At 43.6% G+C, this 21,069-nt stretch overlaps 1 protein-coding gene across 1 annotated transcript in view; it reads left to right on the top strand.

Annotated features, from left to right (window-relative positions):
* KATNIP (katanin interacting protein) overlaps positions 1 to 21,069 on the top strand; it is a 181,717-nt gene that overhangs the window by 3,313 nt on the left and 157,335 nt on the right. The window contains exon 2 of the mRNA XM_054582782.1: positions 14,857 to 14,912. Coding sequence (XP_054438757.1) covers positions 14,857 to 14,912 — 56 coding nt within the window. The remainder of the gene's footprint in view (positions 1 to 14,856; positions 14,913 to 21,069) is intronic.

Here is a 21,069-nt window from a genome sequence, read left to right as displayed (position 1 = left end):
TGGGCCGACTTCCTCCACACTGTTGACAGAAGAGGGAGGCGGAATCTAATGAAGCCTTCTATCAAAAAATAATCTTTGTAATTAGCTCACTCTTTGCTTAAAAGAAAAACCAATGTTTGACATTTTTTATTTTCATGAAAGTAAATTGGCAATGTGTGAGTCTCCTGCCTGTGAAAATGTTCACCTTTATGTTAAAATTGAATTTCCTCCAGTGTTTTTAAAATATGGGATGGTTTAGAACAAAATCTCTACTCAGTTTTCAAGAATATAATTAGACAAAAGTTCAGCACATCAATATAATTAGAAAGGATTTTAAAGCTGCTCATTTGCTTTTGCTTCCCACAGAGCAAATATTTAACATTTCCCTGTTTATACTGTTCATTTGCTTAGCAAACTCTCACAGAATTAATAATGCAAAGGTGAAATTTAGCCTAGCTTGTTTAAATAATCCCAAACTACAAAACAGGTGACAGTTGAATCAGTAAGATTTTGTAGAAAGTATGGTGTCAGCATGTCTGGTCTCTTCTGTTCCTGTATGATTTTTACCTGGATTACTGGTGATTTGTCTATTTCTCTTATTACTTAAACTAAGCCAAGCAAAACAAACAAACAAACAAACACAACAAAATAAAGCAAGCATTCAACAGGCAAAATAAATGTGATCCATGTTCTCTTTTCCTTCCTTGGCTCTGATTCTTGATCTGATTCATTTTTTTCTCTTGATATTTTTTGGCATTCATTCCACCCTGTCATTTTAGCTTATAGCACCTGACATACAATGTTTTGCTTATTTTTCCTTAGGGCATTCATTCAGTGACTATACAACATTTCAGTGCCTTCTGTGCACTGCAATCCAGAGATTTCAAGATGAGTAAGATTGAATCCAGGTGAAGGGTGAATGGGAGTTCATTATATTAGTCTCAAATTTTTCTGTAAAGTTGATTTTTTTTAACATACAAGTTAAATTTTTTTTTTTATCCTTGAAACATAGAGATGCAGCAAATTTGAAAAGGATTTTTCTTTTTTTTATACCAGAGGTTACAAATTGGGAGTCTCTGGCTAAAATAGCCCACAGGCATATTTATTTGGCCCATAATGTTTTGTTCTTTAAATTTTTGAATTAGTTCTTCACATTGAAAAATGGGGAGATTTCTCATAAATATCTGATTATAGCATTTCCTTTAAAATATCAATAAAGTGTTAACATCGAATTAGAATTCCACACAGCCTAAGTTCCCTCACAGCTGGAGCAAAGTGGAGAAAGGAGGTCACTCCAATTCACCACAACACCTACCAGACTGGTTTCCCTCACTGTACTTGGTGCCTGCCTGGGCCGCACAGGCATCTGAAGTTACAATCCTGCTCTAGTATTAACTTGGACAATTTTGAAAATCCCTGTGGACTTTATACCATACTGTGCTATACTTGTCTTTTAATTTTAATCAGAAAGAAAAGGGGAGATATATAGTATTCTCTGCCCTTAAAAACCTCATAGTCTGATGAGAAAGCCAGACATAAACAGATAACTACTGTCAACATAAGAATCGTCCAAACCTGTAAGAATTTTTATGAGCTTATTTGAGCCAAAATGACAACAGTTGCCGGGAAGCAAAACCTCAACGGGTTGAGAAAATGCTCCAGAAAAATAGCAGTTTTGCACCTTATTTTATACATTACAATCAAAGGAGGAGACATAAGTGGTTTACATGAAATCCATTGGCAACTAGGGAGGCAGAAGAAAGCAAATCTGGGAAACCTCTGGGTGTGGGTAAAAAGTAAAATGATAGATACACACTTCTATTGCACAGGTAGGTACAGGATAGTTAACAGTCAACAATTAACATGATAACAATAACAATGAGGGGATTTGTGGTCTCAGGCTGTGGTGCGGGTGACCGCTTTGAGGGGTCCGGAAAAAGGGAAATTACATTGTTATTCCAAAGACTTGTTTAATGGGTATGTTATTCTAGATGCAAAAAGACAACAGAGGGTTAGTTAAAGTGAAGATTGACCTTTGATAGGGAAAAATACTGCTTTAGAACGTGACTACCTGCTGTGAAGCGCTTTTAGTTAGCAAGTTTTATAATAATTTCAAGCCATCCTGTACAGGCCTCCCCTGAGCTTGTCGGGTTTAGTATAAGGCACTTTTTCATCAACATTACAATCCAACGTAGAAGTTCCTAGAAGATAATATTTGTAAAGGTCTAAGCCTTTCCCAAAGCACTCTGGCCCACTGCCTGCTTTTGTAAATAAAGTTTTATTGAACACAGCTATGCCTATTTGCCTACAGATGCATACAGTGTATGGCTGTTTTCATGTTTCAGTAGTAGAGTTGACAAGTAGAGACCATATGGCCCACAAAGCCAAAAATATTTACTGTCTGGCCCTTCACAGGACAAATGTTGACTCCTGCCACAGAGGATCCAATTTGATTCTTGAGATGGCTCAATATGATACTCACTGTAATTGTGTCCATTTTGCACCACACATCTAGGAGGTAGGAGATCTAGAACTCAGCTGAATAAAGTTTACACTCTGGTATTCATCAAAGAGCTGTCTCAGCCTTCTCCCTGCCAGTGTGTGGCCAGGTTTTCACATCTGAAGAGGGAGTCTGCAGGTGAGGACTGCCCTTTAGGCTAAGAGAAGAATAAGCACAGTTTAAAAGACATAGCTCCCTTAGGATCTGACCCTGGCTGCTCCTTTATTTCCAAGTAGGAAAGGCATACAAGGAGCAATATGGTTGGTTAGAAGGAACTTGGAGCTGTTTACATTGTGTTTTAGATAAGAATAAGAAAGTATCAATTGTCTTCAGTGCCACAGGACTGACGACTGGTATCCCACAGGGTAGTGGACAGCCTGACCCTTTGACTATAGTCTTAATTGCCCTGTGGACGTAGCACATTTAATGGGAGAATTTTCCTGGGGAAGCTGTTCCTCTTCTGTGCCCCTATCCCTTGGTTGGTCTGCTGGACTCCAGCCTCATCTTTAAATAGTCACCCACCCACTCTCATGCCCAGGGTTTTTACACTGGGCTGAAGTGGATCTGTGGCTGTGTTTTCTCATCTTTAAAAATAGAGATTTCCTATAAAAACCCAGGGGTCCAATGATTGGGGACTTTTTTGTCTCTGGATAAAAGGGTGCTTTGGCCCCACTGGACCTGCCTTCTGTCATAGCCCTGGTTCTCAGCACTGAACTGTGGTTACCTGCTTGATAGCTGACATGTAACAACAGTTTGATGTCTTCTGATCGGTGGTGCCAGCCATCATGTGCTCACTTTTTGCCTTGAGACTATGGGTCTGACCCTGCAAGGCCTCTGAGATTTCAACCCCTGCCCAAGGTGCCTGGGAAAGCTGGCCTTCTCTTTGAGCACACCATATTCTTTCCCACCCCCCTGTCTTGCCCATGCTGTATTCCCTGCCACCTGTGCCCTTCTTTCAAGTCACCTCCACACTGTAGATTACAGTGACTGACATTGCTTGCAGAATGAATCCTCCTGCAGGGCAGGATCACATAGCTCCTCATGCATCATGCTATTGCTCCCTGGGCTCCATGCTTTTCTTATTCTCTGAGGGTAGAGATGCAGTCTTGTTCCTCTATATGCCCAATGCCCGTCCCGAGGACTGGTACAGGGCAATGTCCCTGAGTGTTTGCTGCATTGAAATTGTAAGCCAGGAAGGAGATGAACCAATTTGTACTTTAGTGAATTGTTAGCTGGTCTCCATAGAGTAGCCAGAGAAATGGCCCTTACAGCCAAGCCTTCAGGCTGTTTCCAGAGAGCTGGCTTGTTGTTCTTCCTCTAGTAGACAAGTATGGTTCCCTAGGCACTGGCCTTTGGAGCCCTTCAACCCAGTTCTAATAATATGCTCTATCCCAGCTTGACAGCCTGTTTGTTTATTCTGTTCTCTCTCTACTCACATTCCTATCCTCCCCCTACTTTCTATCCCAGTGAAGTCACTGTCACTCTCACCTCCTGCTTCATTTTGGAACCTGATGCCACCTTGACCACCCTTAGCTGATGGATTCTCTGGAGACAGCCCCTGACCTACCATGTCCTCTGAGAACAGAAAAGTTACGCGTGAATTCAGCACCTGGCAGGAAATTGGAGAACCACAGATGTCTGGTCCCCAACAATAGGACCCGTGCAGGCACCTCCGCACTTTTCTAAAGTTTAAGTGAATTTGCAATTCTCTGTGCGTGTGTTTCCTCTCCAAGGAGTCCCAAACTAATTAGAAACATTTTTATGAACCCACCTAAAATCACAAAGTGAGAGCTGGAATGGACTTGACATCTAGCTCAGGATCCCATTTTTGGTGACTGATGTATTTCAGAGCCCTGGGGAATCCCATGCAGGGTTCACAAGTTAGAAGCCTGCAGGACACAGACAGGTAATATAAGTGACTGCAGTGGCCAGATTTATTTTATTATGCAGCTCTATGCCAGATAAACACCTAAACACACTTTGCATACCTGGGAATATTCTTCACTTTCGTAAAGAAATCTGTTGTCCATAATTTCTTGAAACATGCGCCCTTCCTCATGTCTCTATCATCTATAAAATAGAGATAATAACTATATCCTCCTCCTGGGGTTGTTGTGAGAATTAACTGCATTAATAGAGGCAAAGGCCTGGCACACAGTAAGTGCACATGTCAGCGTTAGCTGTATGATGTGACGGTCGTGGTGGTGGCATCGTGGTGGTGGCATCGGTGGTTCTCACTTTTGCTGGAGGCAGGGACACATGAGCAATCACTTTCATCTTAGCTGTAGGGGAAAAAACCTCTCAGATCTGCTGATAAATGGCAACTTGGGCTTGACCTCAGTGTCAGGGAGATAACCTGTGGGGGTGGGGAGCCCAGAGCACCACGCTCCTGACAACTGCTGCCAGACAGGAATGCAGGCCCTGTGCTGCCAGATCATTCAGTTTTTCATAAGAATCTAGAACTCAGAATTTTTAAATGTGAAATCTCCCAAGGTTTCAATGTTGGCTGAAAAAAAAAAACTTTTTTTTTTTTTTTTTTTTTTTTAACATGGACACCAGACAATGTCTGTGGGCTGCACTCAGCCCTTAGGTCTAGTCTGATCACTGTTATTTCTCAGATATGGAGGCCAAGGCATGGGGAATGGAGTGTCCTGATGGGCAGCCCAGGAGTGGGAGAACAGGCCTAGATCTCGTCAGTCCAGCCTGCTCCGCACCCCCACCCCACCAAGCCTTCCTCCTCTTTCCAGAATAAAGTGAGTTTACTCTGTGGCAAGTCCTTCTGCTTGCTTCTTTTGAGATGAAGATTTTACTTTTAAGCCTGCAGATTAGAATTTGGCCAAGCAGGCAGAGAATTAGATTCATTTATTCTCCCTCCTCCCTCCCCCATCTTCTCCCCCGCCCACCGCCCCTCTTGTGTGTGTGCCTCTCTCTCTCTCTCTCTGTGCTCAGTATCCCTCTGAGCCATATTTGGGAGAGGAGTGGAAGGACTAGAGTTTGCTGAGTTGGACTGAAGTGGTTCAAGTTCTGAGGACTCCTCTTACCAGCTGTGTGACTTCAGGGGAGTTAGGTACTTCATCTCTCAGTGCCTAGACTCTTAAATTATAAAATGAAGATTAATAGTAAGACCTTCCCACACGGCTGAGAATCAAATAAATTCATCCAGCTAAAGACCTAGAATGGTGCCTGGCACTTAATAGGCTCTCAGTTAAAACTAGCTGTCACAAGAAAAACATGCTTCTTTTTCGTTAGGATTCCAAGGGAATCTGATGCACCGTTTCTCCTGTTTTTCATGGTTTGGCAGATCATTTTTGGAGGGGTGGATGCAAATTCTCAGAAGCACTTTAATTTGGATACACACATACAGGGTGGGACAAAAGTAAGTTTATAGTTGTTTGTATGGAAAATAATACAATAATTAAATAATAATACAAGAATAAACTTTTACATACTCACAATTGTAAACTTACTTTTGCCCCACTTCGTATTTTCACAAATGCAGTATCACTGGTACTCATGGAGGGGGCTGGGATGGGAGGATGGGGTTGGGCTGGGGTGTGAGGTGGTAATGGGTTTGGGACCTTATATGGTGGATACAGAAATAGACCTAAGTACATTTTTGGCCTGGAAGTATGTTGTCACATAGGCCACTGATTATATTACAGAAATGTGGCATTTACTTCATTTCACTATTTCAAATTAAAAATATCAATATTTTCAAATTATGTCCAATGGTGTATTAAACTTACTTCGTCATCTTTCACTTCACCATCCCAGAAAGAGCAGGGGAAAGGGTCAGAAAAGCACATTGTGAGAGAAGATGAAATTTTTCCAGCGTTCCAGAAGTCGTCATGTCTCTGGTTCCTTCCGGCAATGTCTGTTCAGAAATTTGGTCATTCACTCAGCCATCAATTCCAGAAAGGTCTACTGAGGTATCACTGTTCCATTCCAGGCACTGTTGCAGGCAAGGGAAATTCAATGATAAAAAAGCCAGGCAGTGGCCTCCTCAGCTTTCACAAGGCTGATACTTAATGGAGGAGACAGACCACAAACATATCAACTAAGAGATCAGATAAGTGCTGTGCAGAAGATTGAAGTAGGGAGGATGGGGGGGGGGGGCTATTCCACTCTGAGGTCAGTCCCTTTAAGCTGAGATCTGATTGATGAGAAGACCAAGAGGATGAGGGCAAAGGCCTCCAGGCCAGAAGGAATCCTGAGTCTAAGAAGCAGAGGGAGGGCTGGGGAGCTGCAGAGCTGTGAAAGCAAGTAACGGGAGAGGGAAACACGCTGGAGCGTCAAGCGGACAAGTGATACAGGCTTATTTTTAGATGGCTCCCTTGGGGAAAGCCCAGTAATAGTGGAGGCAAGAGACGTAACCAGGTGGTTAGTGAAAAAGATGGCAGCGTTTACAGAGGGATGATGGAGAGAAACGGACAGTTTTGGGTGCCAGAATGCAACAGAACTTGCTGAGATCCATGAACAGGCAGTTGTTCCTGGGTGAGGAAACTACTAAGCGCAAAGTGCCTACGATGCACAGGGCATTATTCTGTTTCACAGGTACTATCTTAACCCTGACAATTGTAAAGTAATGGGGACAATTAGGATTCCCAAACAGGCTGACCCCGTGTCCAACCCTCCTAGCCACTGCACAGCATTGTCCCTAGGCTCTCCTCTATTAGGCCAGCTAAAGAATGCATGGCTAAGCATTTCTAAACAAGCAAATGCACATATTGGTGTGCAGGTTTATAAATAACCATTTCCAGCTGCCAGCTGTTGTTTAGGTTTGGAAAGGAAAAGAGGCTCTTAGCATGACTTGTTTATCTCAGGTAATTTGGCAGTAAACTGGGCCCTGGGAATTTGAGTTACACAGAAAATGCAAAGGAAGAGTGACAGGGATATTGTTCCAGGCTTTCAGAAGACTGAACATAACTTAAACGCCCAGAACCAGCCTGGAGGCGCATGTGGGGAATTTGAAGAAGAGAATGTGTCTTAGAGCCAATGTTTACCTAGCTTCCCACGAGTCATGCTCTTTGCCTAAAAGATTTCTCTTATTATATTTCTTTAAAGAGGCCTCCACACCCCCAATAAAAGGGTCCATGGCATTGAGCCAAAGAAATAATGGGCCCTGACCAGTGTAGCTTAGTTGGTTGGGCTTCATCCTACAAAATGAGAAGTTGTTGGTTTGACTCCTGCTCAGGGCCCATACCTGGGTTGTGGGTTTGATCCCTGGTCGGAGCATGTAAGAGAAGCAACTGATTGGTGTTTCTCTCTCATGCTGAAGTTTCTTTCCCTCTTTTTCTCCCTCCCTTCCCCTCTCTCTAAAAAAAATTAATTAAATAAACAAAAATATTTTGAAAAAAATAAATAATGCGAAGAGCCAAACATTTTCCCATCTTCTGCCTAGTTACCTCTTAAGTTGGAAGCTAGATGCATCTTTTGTTGGGGCTGTACAAGACTCTAAAAATTTTTTACAAATTACTTGGCAGCATTTAAAAATTAGAAGCTTTCTCTTGCCCTGGCTAGTGTGGCTCAGTGGATTGAACACTGACCTGTGAACCTAAAGGTTGCTGGTTCGATTCCCAGTCAAGGCACATGCCTGTGTTTCAGACAAGGTCCCTGATTAGGGATGTGTGATAAGCAACCAATCGATGTATCCCCCATGCATCGATGTTTTTCTCCCTTCCTTCTCTTGCTCTAAAAGTAAATAAATCTTTTTAAAAAAATTAGAAACTTTCTCATAAAACTGGACTTCTCTGGAAAAATCTAATCCAGCAAAACTGAGCCCACATTCCTGAATGGAAACCTGCAGCTGGAGCCAAATAGTGATTCCCTGTTAGGCCAGGCAGGTATTCTCCAGGCTGCCCTATCCCCATTCTGCGCCCTTTTACTCTGCCACACTTGTCTTGCAAAAGCTATAGTTGAAATCTAGATCAAAGTTCCGGAAGCTGGGATGGAGTTGAAGGCATGTCGGGGGGAGGGCAGTAATGACAGTGGCGCTGGGGTGCACCCCTTCCTGGAATTGAAGGAGGGTGTGCAGGCAGGCAGCGGGGTGTAGTGGATACTGGATTAGCAGCCAGACTGACTCATTGCTAACCATTCTCCTTCTTTGCTCTGTGACCTCGGGCAAGTTACTTTGCTTCTCTGAGCCAAATGGCTTTATTGTTGCACATGATAGGGAATCCCAAGAGCTGTTAGCTGGGGCAAAACCTACAGTGGTAGGTGCTTAGGAAGCACTAGGAACCCATGATTTCCAGACAACCCATTAGAACAGGTCTCGATTTTCCTTTCCCTTTTCTTTTTCATTTCTCATCTTATCTAGCCATTTCATAAAAACTTTGCTCTCAAATAAATGAGCAGGTCACCAACAACCTATTGGCTTAGCTAAGAAATTGTTGTTTCCAGAAACTGTTTTGTCATTTCATTCTTATCTCTCATGCATTACAAATTGATTTCTTAAAAGAAGGCAGTTTGTTCTCTGAAAATACTGTGTTTTCTTTCCAGCAAGCTTTGGGCCCCAAGGTTCATGGAGGCCACCTCATCTCCCTCCCCTAGACCGCCCCCTCTCGGACCTCCGCTGGGAAGGTCAACAGCATTTCTCATTATATTATTATCCTTTAAAAATTTGAATCAACCTTTTGGACATTTAATATTTTAAGTGTATTTTAGTTTCTTGAATAGGAAATAGATCCAAACAATCATTCAAAAAATAAAAACAGCATAAAAAATATACATTGAGAAGTCACCCTTGTGCAAGCGCCTTCCAAGTGGTTCCTTGTACTGATAAAACCAATATGAGTGTACATTCTTATTTTCCCTCTTCCTTAGAGAAAAACTGCATACTACATATACTTTCTACCCCTTGATTTTTTTCACCTAACATATGGCCATCTACAAAATATATAAGGAGCTTACCTAGTCTTTCTTCTAACTGCATAGTGTTCCATTCCATTTGTATAGATTCACCATATTTATTCAGCCAATCCCTACTCTTGGACTTAGGAGTTATTTCTAATATTTGCTATTGTGAATGATATTATAGTGAATACCTTGTACGTGCATTTGTTTACTGTTTGTGGAGATGTTTCTTCATGGCAGATTCCTAGAAGGGATATTGCTAGCTCAAAGGGGAAAATGCATTTCTACTTTTGAGGATATTGCCAAAATACCCTCCAAATGGGCTGTATCATTTTCTTCTCCTTCCAACAATGCTCAGAAGTGCCTTCTTCCCACCTCTTGCCAACAGTATATTGTCAAACCTCTGGATTTTTGCCAGTCAGATAGGTGAGAGAAAGTGGTATCTCCATGGGATATCTGTCATTTAAATTAAATTACATAGATATGTAAAACGAACAATGTGAGTCCTCATATTTGGACAACAGAAGAAATAAGCTTATTTTAGTAACCTATTGGAAGCACCCTTACCCCAGTGGGGAGAAAGGAATTCTTTGTTTAGAACCCCTCTGTGATGGGGAGGTCCCTGCGGGGACCCTCTTTGCCTGCAGGATTTCCCCTGATGCACCTTTATTTCCCAAAGCCCAACCCAGTCTGCCAAGTCTGAGCATTTCGCCTGAGTAGATGGGAGCGAGTTTGTTTGTTTTTAAAGATTTTACTTATTTATTTTTTAGAGAAAGGGGAGGGGAGGGAGAAAGAGAGGGAGAGAAACACGGATGTGTTAGAGAAATATCTATTGATTGCTTCTCGTGTGCCCCCAACCGGGGACCAGGCCTGCAGCCCAGGCATGTGCCCTACTGGGAATTGAACCGGTGACTTCTTGGTTCGTGGGCTGATGCCCAACCCACTGAACTGCACCAGTCAGGGCAAGTAGCGAGTTCTGACCGCCAAGTTTGCCTTTCCACATTTGGCATTTTATGGCATTTATATGGCTAGTAGGGAGCTCCATCTTCCTTTAGCCTCTTATTAATTGCTTTAGGAGACCAGAGTACACTAAAACGCTGAGTCACAGAAAGAATTACTTAAAATCAAACTCCCTCCTCAGCACGTTGTGGCCTTGTTGTACTAGTTTTTAGAGATCTGACTGAGGGGCAGTGTAGCATAGTGGATAGGCATGCAGGCCCTGGAACCGAACTGCCCAGATTCCACTCAGGGCTCCTCTACTCACTAGCTATGTGATACTGAACAAGTTTTTCAACCTCTTTGGGGCTCAGTGCTCTCCTCTGATAAGTGGGATAATGACAGTACCTATTTCGTAGGGTAGCCGTGAAGAGTAAATGAGTTGATTTATGTATTTAGCCTGGAGCTCAACGAGGGGCACACAATAAACCCTGATTAAGGTGCGCTCACATGGTAGCAGTGATGATGATGTTGATGCTCACGCTGATGATGTGATCGCGATGCTGGTGATTAGGAGCACACTGAGCCCTACCATTTAACAAGCTACATTTTTGTGACCTTGAGCAAGCAGCTCGATGACTCACCCTCAGTTTGTTTTTTATTTCATCATTGGTTTGTAGCAGTGGGAATCATACTGTCCATCTAAAGCAGGAATCCACAAACTATGGCCTGTGAGCCAACTCTAGCCTGCTGCCTGTTTTTGTGAATCAAGTTTTATGGGAATGCAGCTGCCTTCATTTGTTTACATAGTGTCTATGGCCGCCTTCATACTTCCATGGCAGAGTTGAGTGGTTGTACCTGAGACTTTATGGCCTACATAGTGAAAAATATTTACTATCTGGCTCTTTACAGAAAAAGGTTACTGACCCCTCATCTAAATGAGTGGTTGTGAGGATGTAGGAAATGAAACAGACCTGGCACATATTAGGTGTCCAGTACAGTGGAGTTGCAGCAACCAAGCATTTAACTTATGAACTCCATGCTCCCCTCTTGTCCCCACCCCCGCCACTCTCCTCCAACTGCAAGAGGAAAAATAGAGGGAGTAATTACAATGTGAATCGTTCATTTAGACATACCATAAGATCATATTTTGCATATGTATTTTTTATTATGTATCATACATTTCCATGTGCATCAAACATTATACATGCATATTCGTCTACAGCAGTGGATATAAAAGGTTGTGTTCTGGAGACTGTACTTTACAGGAGGTTTAAGACTCCTTTTCAGGGATTATTTTGATGTTGCTTTTCCCTTGCCTAAAGACTTCAGAAGCTAACACCCAAGGAAGATGCAATGCCCCTCTAAATGGTAGCAATGAATATTATTATCTGCATCTAGAGCAAAGTAAAACTGAATGTCAGAGTTTTTCTACCACTGAAAATAAATCCTAAGTGTAGATAAAGTCTCTCTAAAATCATAAGTGGGAGAATGATGTTACAGTTAAAAAAAAATTCGGTGCATTCACTTCTTTTTCTCTTTTCCTGAGGCACACAGGTATCATTTACATTTGGCCTTATTTATTGTTTCTTGGCTGAATCTGGCAGGTCACCTTGCAAAAACGCAGAGGAACATCCCCTTAATTTTGCAAGCAGCATATAAATGTTACTTCTTCCACTTCCCTCCCTAAATTGTTGTGAGAATAAAATGAGATATAGGCAGAAGGATACTCAGAGAAGCTAAATGCAGTGGACAGGTGTGGTATAATCTGGTTCTTTCCATCCTTGGCGAGAAGGAGCTGTTTCCACATGGAGCTGCCTGGAGGGGAGAAGGGCTCAGTGGTGTGAGGCAGAGGCATTAGATAACAAATGCGTGTAATTAGAGGGAATTATCTTCATTGGAAAATAAGCAAATTATTTTCCAATTTAATGAATAAAGGAGCTTCTAATTCACTCCAGTAGAGAGATTTGCTTTCATATTTCAGTAGTTAAGCTCTATGATGTTTGTATTAATATTTTGTTTTTATGGCACCAGCTTAATGGTTTTGTTTTTTTTTAAACTTCCTTATTGGTATAGCAGAATTTTATAGATGAAAAGCAAACCTGGAGGTGATTCAACCTAGTATTTTCTTTTTAAAGGAAGAAAATATGGTCCAGAGAGATCCTATTGGACCCTGTGACTTATCCGGGGTGCCCTGACTGGTAGCTGTCCTGGACCAGACCCCTAGGTGTGTGTCCGACTAGTGCGGGAAGGGCCTCAGCTAGACTCTGGAGTCTGCCATGCTTACCCTGGCCTCTCTCTGCTTCCCTCCTGCTCCCTACCCTTGCTCTGCTCCCTGCTTGGCCCTGCTGGCGTCTGACTTGTCTTAGAACTACTTCTGCTACTAAAAACATCCTTGTCTGTCCCCTGGCCTCCAGCCCACTCTGGCCAGTTCCAGCTCCAGGCCCATCTCTAGCTCCTGGCTCTGTAGTACATGATCTCTGTTACCTGACCGGTCCCTCCTCCGACAGCTAGGGCAGGGGTAGACAAGGGTTTGTGTGAGCCGTCCACCCTGGCTCCTGCCCCAGAGCCTCAGGGATCAGGAGGTCAGGATATAATGACTCAGATTGCCTGATCCCTATATCCTGGCCTCTTTTCTTTTTCTTTTTTTTTCTTTTTAAAGATTTTATTTATTTATTTAGAGAAAGTAAAAGGGAGAGAGAAAGAGAGAGAGAAAGACATCAATGTGCGAGAGAGACATTGATTGGTTGCTTCTCACAGCCCAGCCATGTGCCCTGACTGGCAATCAAACCAGTGACCTTTTGGTTTGCAGGCTGGCACTCGATCTACTGAGCCACACCAGCCAGGGCTATCTCGGCCTCTTTTGTAAAAAAACATTTAAATCACTTTATTTTTTAGAGCAGCTTTATGTTCCTAGCAAAATTGAGTAGGAAGTACAGAGAGTTTTCATATAGCCCCTGTGCCCACACATGTATAGCTTCCCCAACTGTCGACATCCTGCACCACAGGGGTCCATTTTCCAAGATTCTTTGTCACCCCTAAATCCTGGATTCTTTGTCTTAAGGCAAAAAAAAACCCAAACAAACCAACAAAAACCAACCCAAAAAAACCCCAAAGGAAAGGAAGAGAGAAAGGAAAAAGAAAGAAAACACACACAGAGAATAGTCTTAAGTGGGTGTCTGTGGAACACAAAGGCAGGTATGCAGTCAGTTTCAGATAAGTCCATTCTGTCTTGGCATTCTCTGATGGTCTGTTCCCAAGGCAGGTGACTGGCTGCTCACAGCATCAAAGCTCACACGCAGAGATAACCCTGCTTTGGCCGTCTTGCCCTCTCTGTCTCAGAACCAATTTAAGTTCCTGAGGCTAGGATTCTGACTGGCTGCAGCTGGGTCAGAGGTCCCACCCTGGGGAAGAGGAGGAGAGGAAGAGGGAAGGGGGCAGTTTAAGGCATCATTATAGCTGAGCAGATAACACAAAAGGTGTCTACCATACCATGATACTGTATAATCCAAGGTCTCCTATAAATTCTTCAGGTGTCTCTTTTCTAAATCCTTTTATATATTGGCCCCAGAGTTTGGCCAGAGGTTCATCTGGGCTTTTGCTCTTCCCTTACTCTTACCTTCTTAGGAAGAGAAGCATCCCTTGACTTGGGCTTTATGGCCAGCTGTGAGCCCCACCCCCATAATGCTAAAGTCATGTATGTGTATACCCACTGAAAGTGACCGTGTCCAAAGACAGATGTCTTTCCTCTGAGACTCAGTTCCCATCTCTTGTCTCTCAATAAGTCATCACTAAGCCTTTTTCCTCTGTCTTCTGAGTGCTTTTGGCTAATGGGTCACGTGGTTGTGACATTCTCACAAATAGCTCAAGAGTGAAGTTGGACAGTTTGGGAGATGCCTTGACAATGTGCGGTGACAATCATTTTTTATTTTAAAACCAAGGCAATCCATTAATTTTTCATCAAGGAATTCTTTTATAATGGACACTGCCATAAGAGTTCTGAAAACTGCATTTAGAACAGCATATTTAAACATTCTGATGTTGATCTGTTGAATGTATGCATGCCTTCAAATGTTAGTGTTCTAGTTTTCTGAGAAAAGCAATAGTTCTCCCTGAAATTGCCCATTATGTGAAATGCGGGTGATTCCGGCTAATTCACATCTGTACAAACATCTATATGTCTGACTTTGGGGGGTTTGGTGCCGTACATTTGGGATGCACTCATCAAAGGTTATGTGTATGCACACAGTGGAATGCATTTTTATAATCCAAACAATTTAATAAAAATGCAACTCGACTGGGAAAACTAGAGTCTGACGGCCTTGCAGAGCACAGATAATGTTCCAGATTAAAGAGCTGGGGCTTTGTTTATTATAGTCAAATAACGTGTGTGAATTACCATTTCCTTGTTGTTGGTTTATTTTAAGAGTATACCATTTTCCCATTATAATAATAGGCTGCATTTTCTTAAAATCATTTGATTATGATTGGTCCCATCTTTCCAGTTTCCAAATAAAAAGCTTTTGTGGTGATAAACTAGCTGTTTTGAAACAGCCTTAATCTTTGGTTCTGCTTTTGAACTGCTACAGGTCAGACTCTGCGAAAGGCTGAGAGAAGCCGGTCCTGCTCACGGGAGAAAAAGGAGGTAAATGTGTCACTGGCAAGGGCTGTGGGAGGCAGCTATTTAAAGGGACCTGAGGGAGAGCAGCCTGGTGATTAAGTATTCTTGGATCTCCTTCTGAGTCCCAAGCTGGAATCCCTGACTAAATGATAGTTGGCAACTAGAGTTATCAACCAGTGTCACTTACAGCAATAATCTCTTGCTGACTCTATCAGTTAACTTTGTGTAACAAATCACCCCAAATTTTAGTGACTTAATACAACTTAAAATTCTGTGGGTCAGGGTCAGCAGCTTGGGCTAGGCTTACCTGGGCTGGTCTGCTGCTGGGCCAGGCTCTGCTGACCTCAGCTGGGCTCACTTACGCATTTGTGGGTAATTGCTGTCATCTAGGGGCTGACTGAGTATCAGAATACTTTCGTTCTCCTCCAATGTTCTCTCATCCTCCAGCAAGCCAGCCACATGGAGGGTCAAGGCTTCAAAAGTTTGAGAGTGGAAGCTGCAGGATGTCTTGAGTCCTAAGCTCAGAACTAGCATAGTGTCACTTCTGCCACTTTCTGTTTTTCAAACCAGGTCACAAGATCAGCCCCGATTCAAGGAGTGGGGAAATAGATCTCACTTCTTGATGGGAAATCTACAAAATATTGTGGCTATTCTTGAAACCCAAATACCACTCTGAACCCATCTGCTCTGTGCCAGGCACCTGGGCTGGGACTAAGGCACAGGTGAGACCGTGCTTGGTGTTAGGGTGTGCACAGTATAGCTGGAAGTGATGTGCAACAGATTATTACAATACAGTGTGAGAAAGAGCCAAGATCATGAGAGAAGGATAAAGAAAGTAGAATTTCAGTACAGAAAAGGGATCACCTAACTTTGTTGGTGGTTGTCAAGAAGGGCTATGCAGAAAAGCTGACGTACAGGCTGCCTCCTAAATGAGTAGGCGTTTTTCAGGCCAGGTAAATGGCATGGTCAAAGTCATAGAGATATGAGTAGGAAAGTTGTAAGATCATTGAGCCTGAGATGAGAAGCGGTGCAAGGACTCTTGGGTTATCGCATGGAGGTCTCAAACTCACGGGAGTTTAACTTTGAGTCTTAGTTATGGGTGCAGGGGCATGAAGGCGTACACCTTATCATAAACATCAACCAATCCTGAAATTCATCAACACTTGTATACTAACATTCTTGATTATAAAGTGACATAATTCTAACGAGGAAAGGGAATTTCTCAGGCTCCTCTGGGTCCAGGGGCTCATAAATGGCAAGACTTGGTCTTTCTCTTTCTGCGAACTCTGAGGAGGCAGATTAGGTTTGGACTGTGAAGGGCCCCATTTACTTTATGACTTCCATCCTCTCTCCTACTGTCTCTTTTCTCAGCTGTAGCCAAAATAGCCAGTGTGGGTTTTCTTATTCAATTAACCTACCTGAAATGATGGCTGGAAGATAACTTGGGAAGTTTGATGCTGTTGGAAAGGTCTAAAAGATCTGTTGTCAGCCCCAGCGGGTAATGTAGAAGCTGAGCAAGCTGGATTCTCCTGCTCCTTTCAGGTGCTGAGAATTTTCTGGAAGCAGGCGCAGGTGTGCCTGTCTCCTACAAAATCCTGAGGGTGGAGGAGCCAAAATGGGAATGAGCACAGGCCTGCAGGCACCTGATCTCCTTCTGTGGCGTGAGCAAAGGCGGGGACCAGCCCCTCTAAGCCAAGATCCTTTAAACCTACCTGAGGTCCTAGGTTACATAATAACAGCATCCCATTTATCCACATTAAGAAGTTAGCTGGGAAACCACTAAGCAGGGCAGCAGGTACTTAACTGGTAGAAATACTCTTTCCCTGCCTCTCCTCTCCTTGGCAACAGGACTCCCCTAATTGCCACTTTTCCGGCCTCTCCCATCAGGTTAGTTGCCCAAGAGCATTTCAGATCACGCTCCTGAAAAGGGCTTCAAGTGGGAGAAACAGAGTGGGGTTGTTTATCACAATATCCAACTTTAATCCTGAGAGAGATTTAATATGGTTTCAGGCCCTCTGAAAAAGAGGGTGCTGACTCTCTAAAAGGGCTTTTGCTTGGTTAGAAAAAGAAGAGAAAGCAATTAATAACAAGCTTCAAGGATGTCCATCCTGATATGTTATAACATGCCTTTTCCTTCCACCTGCTTTTTCTGCATTCTCCCCCGCCCCCAGTTTGTGAAATCTGCACTTCCTGACACGTCATGCCTTACAAAGGATGCCAGGTATAGATCAAGCTTTGTCCCCATGAAAGGCAAGAAAAAGACATGCTGGATAGAACAAGTGGTTGGGGACAGGTTGTGTTCCTTGGGTGGTGAGGTTACAGGGGCCAGCTCGCACCGTGTCTGGTGAACGTGCGGGTTCTCTCCTGGGTGGGGACTGGGGACTTCTCTGAGTGGCCATGAGCCAACATGGCAAAGGGAGGGTGGGCAGCTGTTCTCAAAGACCTTGCCAGGCCCAGTTCAGCCCAAAGATGTGTTTTATTTGGCCCATACGCTATTACAATTTTTTAGAATTAGGTATCCACATTTTAAAAAAACGGAGATTTTACATAAAAATGTAGGCTTTTGGCTTCTTTGGAAAGATGGAAAATGACAACAGTGGAGTCCTTATTCCTGAAAGGCAACAATGGGCCATGGCTGTTGTTGAGGCTGTTGTTCCGCCTCTCAGTGGAACCCTCCAGCCTGCCGTCCCTGCCCCCATCTATGCTCGACTGCAAACAGGTGTCAGCAACTGCGTCGGGCCAGGCCCTGTGCTGAGCACTTAATGGCAGTGACCCACAAACACTGCTGCACGTTGGAATCACCGGGAGCTTTTAAATACCCTCATATCCAGACCTCTTTCCAAGCTGGTTAAATCAGAATCTCTGGCAGTGTGACTCAGGCTTCAGAGCGCTTTAATTCCCCCAAGTGGTTGCAATGCACAGCCTCGGATGGGAAGCAGTGGTTTACAGGTGGTAACTAATCCCCGCTCTCAGCCCAGGGCTTCCTTGTGCCCCACTTGCCTGCCAGCTGGAGGACTCCTGTTCGCAAACCCTCCAGGCCCTCTCACAGACACAGGCAGGCACAAGTCAAAGGAAAGAATGACAGACATCATAGAGGAGACCCAGATAAAGCCCCGGGATGTGCCAGAAGTGACAGTGAAGACTTCCTGGAAGAGGCATCTTGATCGGAGGCTTTGGATGGTTTATCATCATTTTTAAAAAAAATGTATCTTTGATGGTTGGCTTCAAGTTGGTATATGCATTCCATGTAGCTGGTAAAAATAGTCTCAGTGTCCTCACAAGCAAGTATTCATGGTTCCTTCCTGTGGAGGTTATATAGTGTTTATGGCCCATAGTCATGAATTATTAATGATTTTGAAATTGTGGTCATTGTAGTTTACTCAAAAATCGTTACTAAGTAAATTTATCATACAGTGTTTTAAAAAATAAGGTAACCACAGAGGAGAAAGAACTCTTTATTCCTCAGCCCCCTGCCCAGCGTTCACACTGGTGCCCAGTGGCACTGTGGGGCTCACGGGCGTGGCACTGGGGGGCATGTCCTCCTACTGCATGTGCGCACGGAGGCCCTAGGCAACTGTGAATTAGCACCCACTATGTGCTTCTGCAGCACATCTGGTCATGTGACGTTGGACAAGCCTCTCAACACCCGCATCTCATTTGATAATACCTGCTTTGACGACTTGCTGTACAGAGTAAAGGCAGCAACGTACTGAAGCACCCAACACGGTGTCTGACCCATAGTTAGCATTCCATAAGTGTTAGCTGTCACATAATTTTCATCATTCCTTAGAGTGTCTACTGTTTAACACAGAGAGTGTGTCCCTTGGACAGAGAAGGCAGCACAACTGCACTTCTTACTGAAGGGGACTCTCTTGCTCCAGCTGGATTTCAGGCAGATGCCAGCCTTCCAGGCTCCTCGCTGTGTGCTCCAGGCAAGCGGGCCTCAGGCAGACTAGCTGCAGGGCCTCCACTGTAAATCACTCTCAGGGCCTCCTGTGATAATGGACTGCCTTCTTTTATAGCTGCACACTCATCTACTGGGCTCACTTTATAAAGGGCTGCAAAAGTCATTTAACTCAACCACCTAGGGGAGATTAAGAGTTCCCTTTGCATGCAGGCGCACACATGTGTGCGCACTCACATAAGCACTTCCTGATATTAAGCAGAGACTCCTTTCATTTTTTCCAAGCAAAGTAAGAGATTGGGATCTCAGGGGAAGGCAGCAAAGGAGGGAGTCCAGGATCCAGGGCACCTCCAGGGATGGGGTTACCTGGACGTCCTTGACTGTGTGCTGCATGGACAAGCCTCCACTCCCGTCTGGTCTCTTCTACCTTGTCGTTGTCTTGATGCATCTCTCTACTAGTTGTTCCTTCTCCCAGTTCAGAGGCTAGAGTGAGAGTCTGATCAACTGGCTGATCAATACTAAAGGGCAGTTAGAGGACTCCTGACATCAGTCCCCCTAGTTTCCCTCCCAATAGGCAACAGCTGTAATTAATTTCTTGCGTGTTCTTCCAAAAATATTCTCTGCAGAGCGTATCTCTCTTTCTCTCCCCTTTCCCCTCCTTTTTGGCACAGCGGTAGCATACAGTACACATTGTGTTGTTCCTGGATTTCGTTTTCATGTAATAACATGGGTTGGAGGGCATTCCACAGCAGGACACGTGCACAGACTGCATTTGTTCTTTTTTTAAGGCTGCATAGTACTCTGTTGGGAGTGTTCAGGGACGTAATCCTTTATTTGAAACCTTTGGGGCCAAATGTATTTAATTTATTTAGAAGTTATAAAGTGATATCATCCCAGTATAACCTGACACAGCACTTTATAATCAAATACATTAATATATCTGTAGGAAAACATGAATATTCATACCAAGTGGGAGAAATAAGGACTATACATTTTATGTCAGTTCCAATCCAATTTTGTTGCTAAGTAATTGCATATAAAGGATGGCCCATAAATACAATGCTAGTTCCCAGGTGACGACTGTCTAGGCTGTCGTGGTCTTTGGCTAATGTAAGAGGACTGTAGAGACTATCCTAGAGCAGACATCTCTGTGCACATGAGTCAAAGGTTAAAGTCTTAAAAGTGGAAATAATGGATGAAATAACATGTACTTTTTTAATATTGATGCTTTTACTCTGTCTCCTAATAGTGCATGTGAGGGGCAGAACTTTTTGCTCCAGGCTGCCTTGTAGAATGCTGGCCAGATTCAAGTGTGGTTGACCTTGGCTGAGGTATAGACGCCAGAGCCACTCCTTGGGCAACCTGTTATTCCCTAGTCCACTTTTCTGAGCAGGGAGTGGGAGCAGGGCATTGTCCTGAGAAGGACTTGGGGGCATGTCCAGCACCTTGGTTTCTGAAAGCTGTCTCTCATGGCCCCTTAGCTCTGAGCACTTGGCTGTAGAGGGCCAGGGGGACTGGTGACTTACCCTAAGTTCCAGACTCCACTAGCATGCCAAGAGCAAACTCTTCCCTTTCCTTAATTCAGTTCTCAGTGTTCTTGTAACTTCAGCCTTCTGGGCAATCAGGAGCTGCCCCTTTCATATTTAAAGATATCAACTGCTTTGTTTAGAAATTAAAGTAAAAAAAAAAAAAAGGAGAGAGAGAATGCAAGCTGGTGGTGCTACATTACAAGAACCTGTCTGATCTGACAGCTGACATTCCACATCTGCACTTTTCCTGGAATGAAGCCTGTTAGTTCACATTTATGGGCAGAGAAGAATTAAATCCATTTTACATCCAACTGCCAAATGCATTCCCACTTGTAAAGCTCTCATTGTTAGTCTTTCTGCTTTTTGAGGTCTTGGTCTCTGTAGCTTTGAGAACTTGAAGGGTGGGGGACTTGGTAACATTGACAACTGATTTCTGTAGGGCAAATAAGTCACATGGCGGGGTTAGAAGCTGTGTTGCAAAGTAGTTGAGCCTGTGAACCCTGGAACCAAACAGCCTGGGTTCTTGTGTTAGTGTCATCACTCAGGAGAATTACCTGTTCTGTCTGTGACTCGTCTTCCTCTTGTGAAGAGTAGCGATTAATACAGAAACTGCATCACAGGCCTGTGGTAAGGACCAGCAAGTTGACATGCATGAAGTGCTTAGCACAGTGATGGCACATATTAGGTGCTCAGTAAATGGTGAATACTATAATTTAGAACTGGCAGGTTTATTATAGCCTGTTTAAAA

The sequence above is a fragment of the Pteronotus mesoamericanus genome, unplaced genomic scaffold, assembly GCF_021234165.1.
Source record: "Pteronotus mesoamericanus isolate MK-2021 breed Mesoamerican mustached bat unplaced genomic scaffold, CSHL_Meso_final contig_72, whole genome shotgun sequence".
Lineage (NCBI taxonomy): Eukaryota > Metazoa > Chordata > Mammalia > Chiroptera > Mormoopidae > Pteronotus > Pteronotus mesoamericanus.
This window is presented reverse-complemented; position numbering and strand designations above follow the sequence as displayed.